Genomic DNA, 14,840 nt, shown 5'->3' with positions numbered 1-14,840 from the left:
AAGATTACCATTCCAAGAAGAAGGAGAATTTGAGATCTCTTGAAGGCTTAGTTACTTCCAGTTTAAGATAAAATTTTGTCCCTGTAGAAGTCAATAAGGGTTTTGTCTTGGACTTCAGTGCAGCTTCACCCTTAATGTTTAAGACTATTAAAATAGGAGTTTAAATTGTTATTGTGTTTCACATGCATACACACAAACAAATAACTCTGCATACTGTGTCAGGGTCAGGCCAGATGGCTATAGGAGAGTAATAGAAGGCAGATATATTAGCCCCAGGTTGAGTAGGTCCCATTTCCCTGGGTAAGGTAATGGGGAAGGTTCCAGAACAATCAGGAACCTTCTGGAGACAGTTAAGACAGAGAGGCTGATGGTGATCGGTGTTAACTTAAGTTTGTTAGTCCTTAACAGTTCTCACTTTGAAAGTGCTTTATAAATTTTTGCCTAATTAATCCACTGAAGGTTTGAGAATGCTGCATAATTCCTCAAGGGAAAGCAGAAGACTACAGTTTCAGTTGAATGGTCTGGCAATATGTCCTCTTTAGGATTATTGCAATATTTCTTCTTCACAGTCAGTCAGTAAATGATGAATATGAGTGTGAGGATTTCCGCCCCTTTTTTGATGTGAAGAAAGACTTGATTGTGATTCAAAGGAAATGAGTATGATATATTGAAGATAAATATTAGTGTCTATTACTTTGTATATAGGTTTGTATTAAGTCTTTTATTAATTGTATAATTCTTGCTCAGCTACAATAAATATTAGAGATATGAGTCATATTTTGTATTAAACACTATAAAAGTTCAAAGCAAAATTGATGTTCCTGTTCATTTTTTATATTATAGTATTAAATTCAGCTGCAGTATTGTACAAATTATATTTTTTCTATCAAAATGGTCAGGGCAGTTTCACTAGTAGTCTTCTAATCATTACACTTAGTATGATACTTCCATGCCTATAGGAAAGTTTATGATTCAGAGGACTCTATTAGGTAAGTTCAGAGTTTAAGGTTATTTTAACTTTTCATTGTTTTACAAAACTCTAAGATGTTGGAAAATCAGGTTCCTTTCCTTACTGATTTTTGACCTTTCCCATTCATCAGATGCTTTTTTCTCTCTCTCTTTTTTTTTTAAAGCATAAAGTTGGAATTTATCGGGGCTGTTGTTAATGTTAAGCAAAAAATGACATATTTAGTGTATAAAACACCTTATTACATTAAAGCATGTTTGTTTTCTGGCCCTCTATCTTTGATTGTATTAAACATAATTGAAAATAGTTACACTAGTTAGCTGTTGCCAACAGAAGATGCATAACAGCCTCATTTGATCAGTACAACACGTTTGAGCTGGTTTATTGGTGGGAGAACAAATTCTTCCCTCTGTTACACCTCTGCAACTCCACTGGTCCCATTCTAGTTATAGCTGACTTTCTGTAAGAGATCTATAGATTTACAATAGGAATATGGAAATTGACCCAGGCTTGGACTTGAGGAAGGGCCCAAGGCTCCAAGAATAAGTTTGCATTGCTGCCCTGGGCAGCTGGTTCCCTGAATACTATATCTCTACTGTAAAGTTAGGGAAATGTTGTTATAGCTCAGATACCACTGTGTGGTAAATCTGGGGGAAATTTTTAAATGGTAACTACTCTGTAGCTAAAAGAAGGAGTTGTTTTATATCCATGTCCAGTTGTTTCATTTTAAGTACTACCCAAGTTCCTATCCCCATTTTTCTGTTGATTATTTCACAATCTGCACAGGTAATTGGATTTCTCATTTTAAGGACCTTTTGTGAGACTAATAGACATCTGAGTCCTTTATTGAGATATAACAGTCATTGGGTGCAGGGGAGCTGTTTCAGAGTTTTGAGTCTGCTGTTGCAAAGGCTCTTTCTGCTGTTCCATTGTGACTTCAGTATCTAGCAGTGTGTAGTGCTGAATGATTGAAACTGCTGCGGTGGATTTCTGCTTTAAGGATATGCATGCTTTAAGTGACATGGATATATATTCCTCTGGTTGTTTTGTGTATCAGAGCTCAGGACCTGGAATTGGAATCAGTAGCACTAGGAGATCTAGCATAGATTGGGGAACACTGGTATAATATCCTCTCTTCAGCTTGTTCCCTTTGGCAGATGGGTACCAACCCCTCTGTGGCTTCTGTGTGAAATTCTTGTCCAAACTTGGAGAGCACTACAGTAGTTTAGCCTGAAAGTAGTGAATACACATACTACTCTGGCCAGTCCTCCTCTCAGAGGAGGGGGGCGGAGTCTTTACTTTGGTCAAAGATGGAAGAAGGTGTGCCCTTTGTGAACTGTTGTTGTTTGATTCTCCATGGTCAGCAGAGTTTCCAGCATGACTGAGACTGCATAAAATCTTAACTGCTAGAGCACATTTGGCTTCAGTTGAGGGTGCTTACTTCTTTTGACTATAGTGATCTCATTTTCTCTGGATTTAGTTTAAGCCATCTGGGCTTCGTGTAAATTGTATTTCCCCCAAGATATTGTTATCTGTGGGACAGTTTGCCTTCCCTGAATGAAAAGAATGTGTAGATCTGTGTTACCGGCACACTGTTCCTAATGGTTGCATGTAGGCTTTACATAAAAGTAGTTATGGGCTCCACATGTCAGTGTTCTCAGGAAGAAGAAGTATCTGCCCATCAAGATTCTGAGATCTGTTGGGAAGGAATGACAGAAGCCAGCTTAATGAAATTCCACTGACTTCTGCCTAGATACATAAATGAGTCAACAGTACTTTGTGATCAAAAGCAGCTGGTAGGTTGAGTAGTATCAGTGTCATTGTCTTACTCTCTCTTTTGCCATGAGACAGTTGTCCATCAGTATGACCAAGAAGGTTTCTGTTCCATGTCCTGGCCAAATCTTGCTGTGTTATATGTGCCACTTGAAGTTAATATGGAGTCGAGTAGCCATTATTCAGTTGAATAGTCTTATTGACTGCTTACATGAGTAAGAATTACTCATGCAAAAAAGAATGTACAGAACAGGTATTTGTTGCATTGGTTTATTGGGATATTGTGGCATAAATTAATTACCATTTGATGCTAGTTAGGTACACTTCTAGGAGCTGCTTTTCCAACTTTCACTAATAACCTGTTGCAAAAACAGAAATAGCAAATGTTATTTCCTGCAAATAAGAATCCAGTACAAAACAGTACAGGGACAGGATACAGTGAAGCTGGTTGTTGTTTTTCACAGCATTTTAGATAAAGGCAACAGGAAGTATTTTGTGCAGAATGTGTGTTTCAACATTGTTTTTCAGAATTGTGGTGATCTGCTGCTGAGCTACTGGATGCTTTTCAGCTGAGTCTGTTTAAAAGATACTCTATCCAAAGGATATTCATCATCATGCCAACAATTTAATTTTGGGGGCCTTGAATTTTTTTCTCTTGTATATTTTAAAAGAATTATGCAAATCTGTTCTTTATAGAGAGTGCATAATATGAAATTTCAAGGCAATTTAAATCATGTACCAATATAATTCCAGAGAAAACCATGCACACAGTAGGATACAAAAACTATGTTTGGAAAATGAAATAGCAGCAAGGCAGTAAGAAACAACACAAGCCTTTCTAATAGGGAGTAGCATTGAGCTGGGCCTCCAGGTTCAGTGGGCTGGTTAGGGCTCAGTTTGCTGTAGTGTCAACATACATCAGGGAATATGAGCTGAGTTCTGTGAGGTCTGATTAGCTACTCAGGCTCTTCCGGAGCTGCTGCTGCTAGTAGTGGACTTGGAAGAAGGAGTGTCTTGGTTTTCTTGGGGCAACAAGGAGAGGGAAAAGGAAGAAATAGGTGCAATTGGTCCCAAGAGGAGGCAGTGGGAGGAAGCAGTAATTTGCTTTATACTGCTTTCCTGGTTTGTTCATTTTTCTTCTGCCTCCTTTCTTGCCCCAGTAGGCAGACAAGGTCTGCCTAAAGATTAGGGCTTGCCCTACTTTCTGATATTCAGATGGATGCAGCAGTCGTTGATTGCCAGTAACAGGAATATATAAATATAATGAAAAGAGAGGTCTGAGATAAAACTTTAGCTATTAAGTAACAATAATAATATGTATAGTCGTTCTTTGCAACTACTGCATATATTTTCCACCCCACATTTTTTCGACATATATTTCTTTACTACTTTGTTTAAATTAATTTTTATAATACGCTGGGAGCAGTTGCTAGAACTATACATGCAGCATTCTCAAGGGATGGCTGTAACATAGAAATATTAGACTTGTTGTCCAAGTGCTTGGGATTGTGTGGTAAAGGAAAACAAAACTATCGTACTCTGAAATCTAGTACCTGTATTTTGTTCTTTCCAAATCTACTTTGTGATCAAATCTACACTGTCAGCTTTTAGTTTCATTTTATTGAAAAACAAAAGTTGGTGTACATTTGGGTCGCCCTCAGTCTTGCTTCATCCGCTGTTCTTTCCCTTGTGTGTTCACATGGCCTCCTTTCTTTGTGTAATTCTTAATCAAACGAGTAGTGCATCCAAGTAAAATAGTAAAATCACAAAAGCTCATAATCCTGGCCAGATAAAATAAAAATTTTATTCCTGGAATTCTGCTTTTTCCTGAGAGCTGGTGTTCTGAAAAAGCTGTTATTTTGCTATTTTTTCTGCTTTCCTTGGCAGTTTCTTTAACTCTGTAGTTGAGACATTTGCTGGTAAGAAGCTGGAGAGAAGAAAAGCACTAGCTCTGCCAGTGGGTTGGCTTTTCAGGGAAAATCTAGTCATTCGTTATCTGCAATTTTTGCCATTTGTTTTAATTTTCAAGTACTGCTCCTTATTTGTCTCTAACATGCCAGCTAACATATATCTAAGGAACCCAAACCTCACCTCTTGTACTAAAAAAGTTCCCATTATAATATCTCATAAATACTTTATATTCTGGTCATTGCTACAAATGAAACCAACCCACAAACATACATGTACTCGAAAAGAAAGAGGAGAGTGAGTCATTAGTATAGGACATTTCCTTTTCTGGAGAGAAGAATATGTTTTGGGCAATATATAGCAGCTTTTCTATAACTGTAATGTTACAGAAAAACCTTTTTGGGGAGGCAGGTTAGCTAATGGCAGCTTGATACTCCACTGATTTTGCAACTTAAAACTTTGTCACCAAAAGTCATTGATGTGACCTGTGATGAGGTTCTCTTAGTCCTGTCTGTGCCAGAATGCCTATACCATGAATTTTTGTTTTGTTTTGTTGAGATCTGCATTTTCTCTATCTCTGGCAAGTATATATATGTATGTGCTTGGGTATTAAGGAGGAGAGGGACTAGTCTTGTTACTAAAACATAGGACTGAATGTTGGAAGATCTTGATTCTTCTGCTCCCTGCTCTTTCACTGATTTCCCATGGGCAAGTCACTTAATCTTTCCATGGCCTTGTCTACACTGGAAATGTGCCCCAATTGTAGCAATCAGTGGCCAGCTACTGATGTAACCTGAGTGGTGCAAACCCCAGACATAATCAAGAAAGTTGTGATTTGGACCAATAGAGCTAAGACCTGCTTGAAACCAGAGTAAGTGCCACAAGTACAAATCATGGCTTTGTTTCTCTACTTTGAGTTAATTGGGTGGAGTGCACTGTAAAGTGAAATTATGAATAAAATGTGCATACTTCAGGAAATGAAGTGGTGGGGAGAAGCCATAGATCTTCAGGTGCTCTTTAATGACCTGGAAATCAAAAAGGAATCCTACAAAAAGAGGAAACATGGACATATTGCTAAGGATGAGTACAAAAGAACAGCGCAAGAATGAAGGGACAAATTCAGAAAGGCTAAGGCACAAAATAAGTTACATCTAGCAAGGGATATAAAAGGCAAAAGAAGAGGCTTCATCAATACAATATGAGCAAGAGAAAGATGAAGGAAAGGGTAGGCCCCCTATTTGGTGGGTGAAGGAAAGCTAATAAGAGATGACGTCAAGAAGGCTGAGGTGCTCCAACCCTATTCTGCTTCAGTCTTCGCTAAAAAGGTTAATGGTGACCAGAAACTTAATACAGTTAATATTAACAACAAGGGGAAGGATCACGAGCTGACTAGGGAAAGAACAGGTTAATGAATATTTAGATAAATTAGGTGTATTGAAGCCATGAAAGTCTTAAGTAATCTTGGAATCATTAGTGATTATCTTGGAGAATCCATGGAGGATGGGTGAGGTCCCGGAGGACAAACAATCAGTTTGTAAGAACCTAAAAGATAATAGAGTAATAAGTAATAGCTAACATGGATTGTCAAGAACAAATCATGCCAAATAAATATAATTTCCTTCTTTGACAGGGTTACTGGCCTAAGCGATGGGCAGTGATGCCGGTAGATATATTATATCTTGATTTTAGAAAGGCATTTAACATAATCCCACATGATGTTCTTATAAGCAAACTAAGGAAATATGGTCTTGATTCAATTAAACAGGCTGAAAAAAAGACATGCTCAAAGAGCAGTTATCAGTGATTTGGTGTCAAATTGGGAGGACATATCTAAAGAGTTCCTTCAGGGATCAGTCCTGGGTCCAGTCCTATTAAATGCAGAAAACATCCAAAATATTTAAATAAATGTTATTCTATTATTAATAGTGAGACTAAAACTATGATTAATTGCAATTTTTTAAATCTCATGATAAATCATGATTGGTTTTTTTTTAGTAACTTGACAGCCCTATTTTTAATGCCACACAGATTAACCTATGGAACTCACTGCCATAACACATCACTGAGGCCAAGAATTAGTAAGGTTCCCCAAAGGATTAGATGTTTATATGGGTAAGAGGAACATCCACAGTTACATTAGAGCAGTTTATATATATATGAATGATATAATTCTTCACATGTCAGGTCATAAACTGAGGGTTAGGAACATACTTACACTATGAGAAGGTCTGTAATTGTTCATTAGGGGGTTTCTTGTACCTTCCTCTTCAGTATCTGTATTGGCCATGTCAGAGTCAGGGTACTGGATTCAGATGTACCACTGGTCGGATCCAATAAGGTAATTCCTTAACTTTTGTTACTCTCATTATTTGTGTAGAAGAGATTTCATTTCATCTCCCCTTCTTCCTGACTTATTGTGAAAGCACAACCTACCTTCTGTATAACTTCTTCTAGGAGAGGAGGGTTTGCAGGGTGTCCTGATTCAGTAGGGACAAAGGTTCAAAGTTCAAGTGTTTCCAAAATATCTCCGATGTCTTCAATATTTCAGTCTATTTCTCCACCCTCTGAGAGGAAGCTTTTGAAGTATATCTCTGACTTTGCACTCAAGCCACAGGAAAACCCTCCTTCTTGATGATGTATTTAAATAATTATTTATTATTGAACCACTTTTAACAGACTACCAATGTCAGCATAGGTTGGCTTCTCCTTCCTAATATTACTAACATTCTTCAGACATAGCTTTCTACTATAATTTTCCAGCTGAGTCGCTACACTGTTTTCTTACCCAATTCTGTTTTTTGGCATTGGTGTTGGCCACTTGTTGTTCATCTGACAATGGAGGAATATTTCTACTTGTTTTTTAAATATATCTCTTTGAAGTCAAAATTATTTATGTATTATCAATAAAATTACAGTTCACAAAGCACACACCCAGTAAGTACACTCTCCCTGTATTTTGTTTCTTCTGACTGGTATTCTGTGGAAAAACGTAGAGGAAATTTGGACTCTTCATTTTAGAAACCAAAAACAAAACAAAACCAGAACTGGCAATTTTCATAGTAATATATATCTGGCATGCCTGAAACTTAATGCTTTTGAAACATGTTCCCTTTTCTTACTACCTACTTGCTATAAAATCATTGTTGTTCAAAGTGAAATTTTCAATGATTTGAGACAGATTTAGACAGAAGGATTTACTTCCCTTCTCTTTATGGGAAAAGCTTATTAAAATTTAAATTGGATATACACACGATGACTTTCTTATTTGTTCTTTCTTTATTTTGGAGTCTTTCCGTAATCTAATCAGGGATTTTCTATTTTGGAAGGTAGATAAAGCAATTCCCCCCTTTAGAATGCTAATAGGGGGATTCTGCTTCCTCTGTTTCTATCCTAATAGCTCTGAGAAGTTAGGGTCAAATCCTGGGGTCAGTGGAGTGAATGCTAACATTATCTTTGATTTTAATAGAACTTGGATTTTGGATTTTTTTTTAACTGTTCTACCTGAGAAATTGACAATTTTTTTTTATTTTTTAGTAGAAAAATGAATCGAAAATAGACCCAAGGGGAGGAATACTGTAACTTTTCTTAGGGCTTGTCTACACTTAAAAGGCTGCAGCAGCACTGCTATGCCACTGTAGCGCTTCAGTGAAGATGCTATCTATGCCTACGGTAGCTATGTTGATGGGAGGAGCTCTCCCATTGAGATACTGGGAATTAGGTCGGCATAACTAGATTGCTACTGTAGACCAAGCCCTAGTCTACTTTTATTTTCCAATATATATTTCCTGTAAATAGTCTCAATAGGGAGAGAAGCACTATGTAAACTGGCACAAAGAAGTGTTAGCTAATGTTTTTCTTTCCCTGTTTCTTGAGGCAAATCTTGGAGCTCTTTCTAGCACAACCAAAGGCTTCCTGTGGACAACTCTGATGTAACATTTGGCTAATAGTTTAAACATGGCTCTTTCTCTAAAGCTCCTCAAACTCATTCTGCTTCCCCTTTGTCTTGTGCTTAGCCATGTTCTCTTCAGATCTATGTAGGTAGAATGACCTCTGCAGTAAGCCAGTGTCATTATGCCTAGGGCTGCTTTGCAGCACAACAGGGAATCGTTTAAAAATAACATCTCATTTATCTATTCAGTGCTTCTCTGAATTTTCTAATAGATAGTTAAAAGTCACCCATTTACAGATGACCTTCCTCACAAGAAGAATAGTGCTTCCCGTATTTCTCACATTCCAGGTGTTTACACCTGACTTAACCTTAAAAATCAAGATTCTGGCTATTCAGAATTGCATTTTCTTGCACTGCTGACCCCCCCCTCCCCAAAAGGTGGGAGAAAGGTGGGTAATACTGCTGCATTCTGTGGGTGATTGGAGCTGTCCATCTGGGGGGAGAGAATTAATTTCCACTAAGAAAGTATATCCTCTGCTGTCCTGCTCATGCTCCCTTCCAGCCAGTGCCACTCACTTTATGGGCTCTGGTGTCCCCTCTGGGGGTCCCCTGGTAGAGGGGAAGTTCCAGCATTGCTGCAGGTTGCTTTGCAGTCTGGTTTATGTTTGTAGAATTAATTTTAAATTGAACAATGTATCTTTTTGAGGGTGCCAGACTGGCACCATATTTTCTTATTTCTAGACCATCAATTGCCTTTAAATTTGAAATATAAATCTAAACCATCATAAACCAGCCAGCTTCCACAAAAACTGCAGGGCTCCTTTAAATAACTGTATTTGTGATAGTGATACGTTGTTAGCTTTGGAGTGGAACTCTCTTAACTCCAAATCCTTGGGCTGATGGAATGTAACTCTCTCTGATGGGGTGGACTAGGCCCTGAGGCCCCTTCTGGAGGCCTTGTGGCCCTGCCACACCCTGCCCTGGAAAAGGGCAGTAGAAGGGTCCTCCAAGCTGTGTAGAATGGCTGTGTGGGAAGCAACCCATCAGGTCTCAGCAGGCTAATATAGGAAGAGCTGCAGGGCAAGACTGAAAGCAGTTCCTTGCTAGAGCTGGAGGAGAGTGGATGATGCTCTGGGCTGGCTGCTGGGACTCCATTAAGACAAGGCCCTGAGGTAAGGGTGAAGATGGCATGGGGCCGTGGGGAAGTGGCCCAGGAAATTAGAGAAGCTGTGTGACATAGTTAAAGGGACAGAGCAGATGGCTGCTATCTATGGTATCCCTGGGCTGGGACCCGGACTAGTGTGTGGGGTTGCCCACCCCAACCCCTGTTACCACTGGCTTGGACATTAAGGCACCTCCAGAGGGGGGAACTGAACTGCAGCGGCCCAGCTGGAGAGTGGTGGCCAGAAAGGCCCTTAAGAGGGCGAAGACTTTGTCACCAGGGAGGGAGCTCTGGGGCACTGTTCTATCCCGGAGCGGAGACAACTTGTGGGAGACAATACAGGGGGCACTGAGAGAGATCCCTTTGGATTTGTATCCCAGAAGAGGTTTTGCTTTGTTTTCATCACACAGAGAGTCTGTGCGTGACTTGGCCAGAGAGCTGAGTCACCAAAGACACACCACAGCATGAGAGAGTGCAGGCACACGCACTCGGCCAGGGAGCACCTGCGAGAGGTGAGTGCAACCCTGTTACCTTCTCTAATAAATCAATCCAATAAAGGAAGCTCCCCCCCTCGCCCGCCTATTCTCCACTTGTGCAAAACTGCATAACCAATCACAGTATAGCCTTAGCATAATCCTTCTGCCAGCGGAGTTGGCAGTAACAAGGGCCGGGTTCGGTATCTAGGGTTTCCTCTTAACAATACAAAACAGAATCGGCTTGAGGCCCTACCCCATAATCTAGGAAAATTTAACACCACCACCTGGGCACCTCTAAGTGGAAATACTTTTCTTCTCACCAACACTATGTCTGTGTGTAGCAAAGAAAATTTTTAATTAAAAGGGAAGAGGAATCCAGCATTAATTTGGGAAAACACCACAACCACGATTTGAGAGCATATGACCAGGAGCAAACACCCATGCCAGAGTGTGCTGTGTGGTGTCCTTTGCCTCAATTTCTGACCTTGTGGTGTGAAAGTTCAACAAACAAATGTTCCTTTAACATTCCACTCCCCTCTCCCTCCACTGCATCGCACTCACAGTTGCTGTCCTTGGTCAGTGAAGACCGAGAGTTGTGTTCACAAGTTTGCCTTCCACCCTGGGGGAAGGAAAGCATAGAGCAATGCTTCAACTGCTGCACCACCTCTGTAACTGGCTTACAGTTGCTGTCGTTCACTCTGCCCTCTGCCACCACCGTTTACTCTGTTGCTATTGGCTGCTGCTCTGTCCTTCATTCTGCTACCATTGGCTGCTGCTGCCTCTGCTACCACTTTCTCTCTGCTACAGTGTCATGTTCTGAGATTCCACCACTTACCTCAGCTGTCACCGATTTCAGCAGGTAGCAGGGAACCTCACTGCTAGTGCAGGCTCCTTCTCTGCAACACTGTCCCACACTAGGTCTAAGGTTCAATACGTGGTTATCACTGATTTCAGCTCTAGTAATGACAGAGTGAAATAAGGCCTTTTAGTTGATTCTTAGCAGCTCTGTCTTTAAACAGTGGAGAAGGGAGGGTCAAATGGTGTCTAGGAATCCCTAGGAAGAGCCCACCCACTCAGGTAGGAACACCGATCACCACCCTCTCTCCTTTCACTGGGGTTTGGTATCCCCTACCCCCTACTTAATGAATTAAGTTCTGTTTAGGGTGACCCCTCTCAATCAGGGAAGGTTATGTACAGTTCTGCTGCCCTTTTCTCATACAATAAGGGTAACATTTCATAACCCCTGCACTCAATACTGAAGAGATTTGTAACCCAACACCAGCCAAAATTGATCATTTGGGCAAAGCAGCTCCATCATGTGGCTCGCTTAGGCAGAGTGGGTGTGTCCATGCAAACAGGAGTTGCTCCTGAAGTCCTCTTCCCCAGCTCATCATGAGATGTCAGGCGGAGCTCACTCAGATCCTGCTTACATCAGGAATCGGTTAAAACCCTTGTACCTATCCCTCTCTCTTTCCTTTTGTGATGAAATGAGGGTGGAAGTCATAGAACTTCAATGTTTGTCACAGAGCAAGATGTGGTTTCTTAGTGAGGATGAGATAAATTTCTGGAATACCTTTCTTGTGTAAAGAAGGAATTATTTCCACAGGAAATAATCTGCTTTTTTTTCCATCAAGTTTACATCATAACTGTATTCAAGCTCCCAATTTTCTTTTCCAAATTAACATTAAATTAAACTTTTATTTACTGATGAAGACAATCCAATTTCTTTTCTCCTGGTGTCTAAGCTACGAAAGACAGAGGTTTAATTTTTGGCTATCTGAACTTTTTCTATGCCATTATCATAATTCGTCGTTTTGAGGTAGGGGGTTAAGTCACCATCAGGCCACCAAAATATTTAAAAGATATTGTGGATTCTGCAGGATATTTTAAACTTTTTTTTAACTCTGTGTGTGTGTGTGTACACACAAACGCTGAAGACTGTGTGCCAAATTCTGGTTTTATTCCCACCGGTGTAAATCCACTGAAATCAGTGGAGTTGCTCTGGAGTTACCTTTGCATAACTAAGATCAGAATCTGGATCTTTGTACATTTTTGTATAGTACAGTACCATTCTCTCATTTAGTAAGTGGAGGAAAATATTTCATCAGTCTGCTGTTTATGGGAAGGGTATGGCACGTAATGGAACAGCATGAATCAGATTTTCTCACTGGATATTTTTCAAGCAGTTAAGTAGGCTTCCGAAATACACTGTAAATAAAAGTACAGAGTTTCAACATCTTTTCAAGTCTTTGATCCTGTTAAAGCTTTAACAGTTTTTCATTCGTCCTGGCGTAAGGAAAGAGATTAAGATAAAATCCTCAAAATGAAAAATAACTTGGTGTCCAGTGTCAGTACTGATAAACCAAAGAGTTCAAAACTTAGAACATGAGATTGGTATCAAAATCCTGAGGTTTAACACTGCAATAACCATTAATTGGTTTTACAGTGTAATGAGATTGCTGCAGCTAAATACATTGAAAGCGTGCAGCCAGAAGGAAGTAGTCACACAAAAACCATTCTGTAAATTTTGCCTGGCAGGACTGCCACCTCTCATGTTTCCCGCTTATGCTGAGCTCTGGGAGGTTCAGGGTGAATGCTGGGAGGAATGGAGAGTTGTGAGGATGGCCACTTCACATGGCATTGTGGTCTTCCAGAAACTTGCCTGTTAATGTTTTTCTGCTGTCCTACTCTGTGATTTGAATCCTTCTAGGCGAATGACAGCTGGCGTGAGGGTCTCCCTGGCAGCCTGACTACAAAGAAACCAGAATACCAAGTAACTAGCACTAGGAGGACCAATGAGAGCCTCATGGATATCAGCAGATCATTTGTTTCAAGGGTCACTCCTCCTCCTATTTCAATGAGGGGTAAGGACAAGCTCCCCTGCAACGGAATCTATAGAAAACTTTGTGAATGAAAATTTGCAGACTTCTACAGGGAGTAGCTGAACAATAGGGCCCTTCATCCTGTCCTAATAGGAACTTAAAAGTCTTTTGAATGAAAAGCAAATAGCACTTAAGGAAAAAATCCTATACTAATTTAAAATAATTTTCAGTCATTTTTAATGTTTTATTAAAATACCATGATGAATAGTAGAGGTCCATGTTCTGAAAATGTCTCCACACACTCTATAATCTCTTGCTCTATGTAGGAGGATAGAGTATATATTTTGGAACACAAAGGACTTCATGTGAAGATGGCAATAATTATACAATATTACCTTCCAAAGGCAGATTATTCTATAGGACTTTATTTTTGACACTGTGATGTTGCTTTTAATTTAATATTGAGTATAATCAGTGACTTATTTTTTAAAAGTAACTACAAAACTCTATGGTTTAATTACTAGAAATGAACATATTAATTACTAAATTATTCAAGCATATTAATAGTTACAGAGAGGAAACAAAAGTTAAAATTCAAGCTCACTCAAATAATAAATAAAGATTTCATTTGAATCACTGCGTTTTAGTCATCACAGGGCATTCTAGACAAGGGTCAAGTTCCGCAAATACAATTCACAACCCCAAACTCTGCCCACAATCTCAAATAGCTGGATTTCTCAGCTAAAACAATCAACGGTGACGTAGTTAACATAACTTGACATTTAAACTGTCTCTGTTTACAGAAAGTGGTTTGAAATTTAGTTTAATGATGCCCTTAAAATGTACTTTTAAAAGGTGGTAAACGAACAATTTCACCTAGAAAACATAATATGAAATCAAGATTTAAATTTGGGTACCAGGGAAATGACTAGTTAGTTTCCTAATAATGTAGAGAGAGTTATTATGACTTGTCTTCAAGTAGTACCTAGAAATAGGATTGTGTTGTGCTAGGCACTGTACATACAAATAACAACATACAGCCTCTGGCCTGAAGAGTTTATGGTCTGCACAGACATGATAACAAAGGTTGTGGAAAGGAAATATTGTTCCCCTTTTGTAAATGGGGAATTGAGGCACAGAAATTAAGTGGCTTGCTGAAGGTTACACAGGCAGTCTGGCAGAGCAACAAACTGAACCCAGATTTTTGAGTCCCAATCCAGTCCTCATGTTTACCTCGTGCTCCATAACCGTAATTCCTGATTATGAGGATTGTCCATTTGTGCTCTGTGATCCGCATAGCCTTTGGGAGCTGCTTTTTCCCAATGGTGAAATGACTCCCATGGTTGGTCGAGAGAGAGAGAGATGAATAGGCTTGGAACCCCAAGAACACATTTTAAAAAATAAACACTTGCTTCTTTTTCTTGCTTGTGACCTTTTCCAGTCAAAGAACTTGTCAATTTCAGAAATGTGGGATCATCTTAGCGTAAGAAACATTAAACTGCATTCTTATTGGTTCACAGTACAGCACCTGGAATCGTTCTTCAACAGGAGTTTTATTCATTTTCCCATTGCTGGAATATTGAGGCTTAGCATAAAGTATTTTTAATGGTCAAATGAGCAAAGTGGCATTTGGAACAAATTAGCAGAATCCAGACATCATCGTTTGCAAAAAAAAAAAAAAAAAAAAAAAAAAAGGCACAGGCCAACTGTTTTAAGATGTAATTAAAAAGGTTACACCTTCATAGTTTTCCCCTCTCAATTCAACATTCATTTTGAACAGGATTTGAATTAATGTTCCCTAATACTGAGTATAACAATTGCTCATGTTTAGTAAACTAAGCAG

General features: G+C 39.4%; 1 protein-coding gene across 3 annotated transcripts in view; it reads left to right on the top strand.

Moving 5' to 3' along the window:
- LOC140907610 (probable acyl-CoA dehydrogenase 6) overlaps positions 1–14,840 on the top strand; it is a 142,767-nt gene that overhangs the window by 56,120 nt on the left and 71,807 nt on the right. The window contains exons 3-4 of one of the 3 annotated variants that reach the window (XM_073333924.1): positions 10,110–10,211; positions 12,886–13,039. The exons of the other annotated variants lie outside the window; for them this stretch is intronic. Of the exons in view, the coding sequence (XP_073190025.1) occupies positions 10,164–10,211; positions 12,886–13,039 (202 nt within the window). The 5' untranslated portion in view covers positions 10,110–10,163. The remainder of the gene's footprint in view (positions 1–10,109; positions 10,212–12,885; positions 13,040–14,840) is intronic. 3 annotated transcript variants of the gene reach the window in all.

The sequence above is a fragment of the Lepidochelys kempii genome, chromosome 2, assembly GCF_965140265.1.
Source record: "Lepidochelys kempii isolate rLepKem1 chromosome 2, rLepKem1.hap2, whole genome shotgun sequence".
Classification (NCBI taxonomy): domain Eukaryota; kingdom Metazoa; phylum Chordata; order Testudines; family Cheloniidae; genus Lepidochelys; species Lepidochelys kempii.
The sequence above is the reverse complement of the archived record's forward strand: the minus strand, read 5'-3'. Positions and strand labels throughout refer to the sequence as shown.